Source organism: Hipposideros armiger, unplaced genomic scaffold (assembly GCF_001890085.2).
Source record: "Hipposideros armiger isolate ML-2016 unplaced genomic scaffold, ASM189008v1 scaffold_550, whole genome shotgun sequence".
NCBI lineage: Eukaryota > Metazoa > Chordata > Mammalia > Chiroptera > Hipposideridae > Hipposideros > Hipposideros armiger.
The window spans coordinates 288,291-292,332 of record NW_017731900.1 but is presented as its reverse complement, the minus strand read 5'-3'; the positions used below and the strand labels follow the sequence as shown (position 1 = coordinate 292,332).

Genomic DNA, 4,042 nt, shown 5'->3' with positions numbered 1-4,042 from the left:
TATTTCTCCTCTTCTAAGAACACCAGTTCTATCAGATTAGGGTCCCACACTTATGACTTCATTTACCACCTTAAGGCTGTCTTTCCAAATACAGTTATATTGGGGGGTTAGGGCTTCGATGTATGAATTTGGGAGAGATACATTTTAGTTGATGACAAACTTCATGGTTCCCAAACCTTGCTATGTACTACAATTTTGTGAAATTCACCCCAGACTTCTTGAGCGAGTATCTCCATTGTAGATAGGGGTCTCTACCTTCATGATTCTGTGCAACCAGACAGGTATCATCAGCTTGAGGTTTAGGAAACACTCATTAAGAAATCCTCCACTAGGGCCGGCCGAGTGGCGCGATGGTTAAGAACTCGCTTGGGACGCCAGAGGGCCCCGGTTCGGATCCCACATGTGAGGGCCAGTGACACTGCCCTCTACAGCTAAGACGCTGAACAATAGCTCAACCTGGAGCTGGGTTGCCTTGAGTCGCCGGCGACGGCATAGGCTGCAGTCCCTGTGGCAGTGGGTTACCATGGGCTACCGTATGTAGCCAGCAGCCAGCGTGAGCGGCCAGCAGCCGCCGTGAGCGGCTGTCCAGAAGCGGGTGACTGATCTGCCTCGCCCAGGAAGAGTGCAATGATGGTGCCAAATTGGGCCAGTGAAGCAACGTCCTCCACAACTAGACTGAAGAACAAAACGATAGCAACTTGTCTGTTTCCCTTCCCCCAATTCCCCAGCGCTGTTCCCATCCCTTGAATTCCCCAATTAAAAAAAAAAAAGAAATCCTCCACTAAAGATTAAGTGGTTACTAATTTTTACTATTATAAACAGCACTGTAGAGAACAAACATTGTTTCATGGTTGCATCTTTGTGTATTTGTCCTGTTGTTGCTTCAGGACAGATACTTAGGAGGTAGAATTTCTGAGTTAAAGTCTATACCACATTGCCCTCCAGAAAATTTTGACAATGCCAAGTATGGGAGAGAAGATAATTTTCAACCATATCAAATCCTGAGGTCACGATGTTCCTATTTGAGTTGTATGTATTGTGAGGCTCTTGTTTACTAATGTTCGCTAATAAACACTCGTGTCTCACTTTGACAATCCAAAACGTTTTTCATTCTGATTTCTACAGAAAGACCCAGTGTCTAGTGGTAGAAATGAAAGGGGAGTTCTTAGAAAAAAGGTTTTTAGATGGAAAATAGTTTTGTAAATGACATTACTTCAGCATTTGGATGAAAGTTTCATCTCATTTGAATGCCAACTTTCTTGTGCTTGAAAGGTTTTCATATGAAAGCAGAATTGCTGGCATGTGTTTTTGTTTGGTTCTCAGAAAGCTGAGGTGTTTGGGTAAATGCTACAGAGAAACATTGTGGCTTATGGACAAGCTTTCTCTAACTCAGTGGTACCTTAGGAAGGTGGGATGTGCCATTGAATGTCTTAGGCTGAGGCCTGAGTAAACTCTCCTAGTTGAAAGGTTTGTACATTGGATAAAGTTTTGAAATAAATTGCTTTAAAATGTTTTACAACCGAAGTTCTAATGAAATTGTTTTAATGCAGGAGTATACATACCTGTTTTTATATAACCTCCCACATAAGTTAGAAGTTGTACTGTATAGTAAAGATGACAGAAAGATCAATTCCTTTTCTATTATATTCCATTAAATTAGCCTTGTGCAGAAGTTTTCAGAAGTTTGAGCCCACACTTCACACCATCCTTCCTCATATTATCAGTGCTGTTCTGAAATCTAGAGTAACCAGGTTTCTCCTTGTGCAAAGGTACTGTGATAGGAATTAGATTGTAAAGCTCACGCTGTGAAATGTAATTACATGTAGTTATATCAACAAAGAACTTGGATGAAGGTTGTGGCTTTCTCTTGACAAGGCAAAATAATTTAAAGGAAAATGATAGGATTTGAAATAATTTTGAGAATTCTTTTTTTTTCTTCCTAGAAACGGCGACTTGAACATAGTAAAACTATAAATACTGAAAAGCTAAGAGCCCCTGTTATTTGTGTACTTGGACATGTGGACACCGGGAAGACAAAAATTCTAGATAAAGTAAGAAAATACTGTTTTGCATTGATATAACTCTCAGTAACTGAATGATACCTTATAAAAAGCTAACAGAAACCATAGCACACTTAGGCGATTCTGTTTACAATAAATATGTTACTACTTTCTTATTGCTTTTGCTTCTTTTTGCATTTTGAAATACAAATCTGAATCCCCTGTCTTATCCCAGCTCCGTCACACGCATGTACAGGATGGTGAAGCAGGTGGTATCACGCAGCAAATTGGGGCCACCAATGTCCCCCTTGAAGCTATTAATGAACAGACTAAGATGATTAAAAGTGTAAGTATATTGTATTTCATGTGTTTTGATGTCTAACAAAAATGAAGATATAAACTATTTCAAACATAGAGAAAAGAACAGAATAGTATAACAGACCCATATGCTTACCATTCATAATTTACATTTATGCCATTTTGCCGTATTTGCTTCCGATCTTTTTTTAAAGAAATAAAACATTAGATGTTGTAGGATCCTTCACATTCCATTTCCTCCCCCCTTGTTCTAAGAGGCAGTCGCTATTCTGAAGTTAGAGTATGTCATTTCCCTCCCATATTTTAACATTTCATCCATAGATCTTTATGTTTCAAAATTGGGTTCCTTACCCATTCGTTTGTCCTTCTATCAGATTGATTATATATTTTTATCTCCCTTATTTGCTCTGTTTTGGAGATATTCCATTTATTTATGCTAAATTGAACACACTAAAGAAAATCACATGAGATGAAAGCAAAGCTTAATGAATCATTATGATTAATGCAAACACCCTTTGTGTCATCCATGTAAGGAGATAGAACGTTGCCCGTCCCCTCAGAAGCCCTCTCTGCCCCTTTCTAATCAAAACCCTCTTCTTTACTCAGGAGTAACTTTTAAAGTACACTCTACCTTTTAATGTGTTAGGGGTTGCAAAATGTTGCTATCTATTCCAATTCCATATCTACCTTTATTTATCAGATTACTTCTCTACAGAAATTTATCAGATTACTCCTCTAGAGAAACTACCCAATCTGCTGTTTTGTTACTCAGTGATAGTATGTGTCGGAAAGGCAGAAATAATACTTGATCCTTTACCTTCATTTGCCAGCTTTTAAAAAATGTCCACTTTTGGTTGGTTTTATGTTATTACAAAGGCTTGGATTTAAACATCTTTACTGTGTTTTTTTGTGTGTGTTTTTCTTCATATTTACTGTGTTTTAATCCATTCCAGTTATATTATACTGAGATTGTCTCATCTTCGCTGAGTGGTTGGCTCCTGAGTCTTTTTGCCTACAGTTCTTGCAGTCTTATTGGTCTTTGCCTGCTGTCTGGTACAGCAAGGTGTTCCAGGCTCGTCCTTTACATAACATGCTCCAGACCTGGAATTGGGCCTTGTCAATAATTCCCCACTTCCCTTGTTACAGAGGAGGTGACAGTGGTAAATTAGAACTGAGAAGCAATGTGTAAGTGACACACATTGCATGTATTATCACATGCGACCCTTACTTAGTCTTAGATCTGTACACAGAAAGGGTCTATGACTTTGTCTCTCCAGTTTTGTTTGCTTGTGTTTTATGAAGCTTGTTTTCTGGTAGATTCCTAAGAAACGAATAATGGGAATAATATTCCTTGAGTTTTTTGAATATGGAAGAGTTACCTTGTGGTCTTTGTTCTGGAAAGTCAGTTGGCTACATATAAAATCCTTGGTTCATATTTTCTTTCCTTTGGTATCTTAAATTACTCCAATTTGTCACAAAGTATGGTCTTTCAGGTTTGATCACAGGCTGGTTTTCATCCTCTTATAAGTAATGTGGTCTTTTTTTCATCTTGGTGTTGGTTATTTTGGGTCAGTTTTCCAGGTATGTGGTCTTCTATTTTATTTTATTTTATTTTTTAAAGATTTTATTGGGGAATTGGGGGAGGGGAACAGCATTGGGGAATTGGGGAAGGGGAACAGACAAGTTGCTGTCCTTTTGTTCTTCAATCTAGTTGTGGAGGACGT

The 4,042-nt window shown here is 38.5% G+C and overlaps 1 protein-coding gene across 2 annotated transcripts in view; it reads left to right on the top strand.

The window, feature by feature from the left end:
• Positions 1–4,042, top strand: part of EIF5B (eukaryotic translation initiation factor 5B) — an 83,886-nt gene that overhangs the window by 61,552 nt on the left and 18,292 nt on the right. For both annotated transcript variants that reach the window (XM_019669213.1, XM_019669212.1), the window contains exons 11-12: positions 1,944–2,051; positions 2,236–2,346. In XM_019669213.1, coding sequence (XP_019524758.1) covers positions 1,944–2,051; positions 2,236–2,346 — 219 coding nt within the window. The remainder of the gene's footprint in view (positions 1–1,943; positions 2,052–2,235; positions 2,347–4,042) is intronic.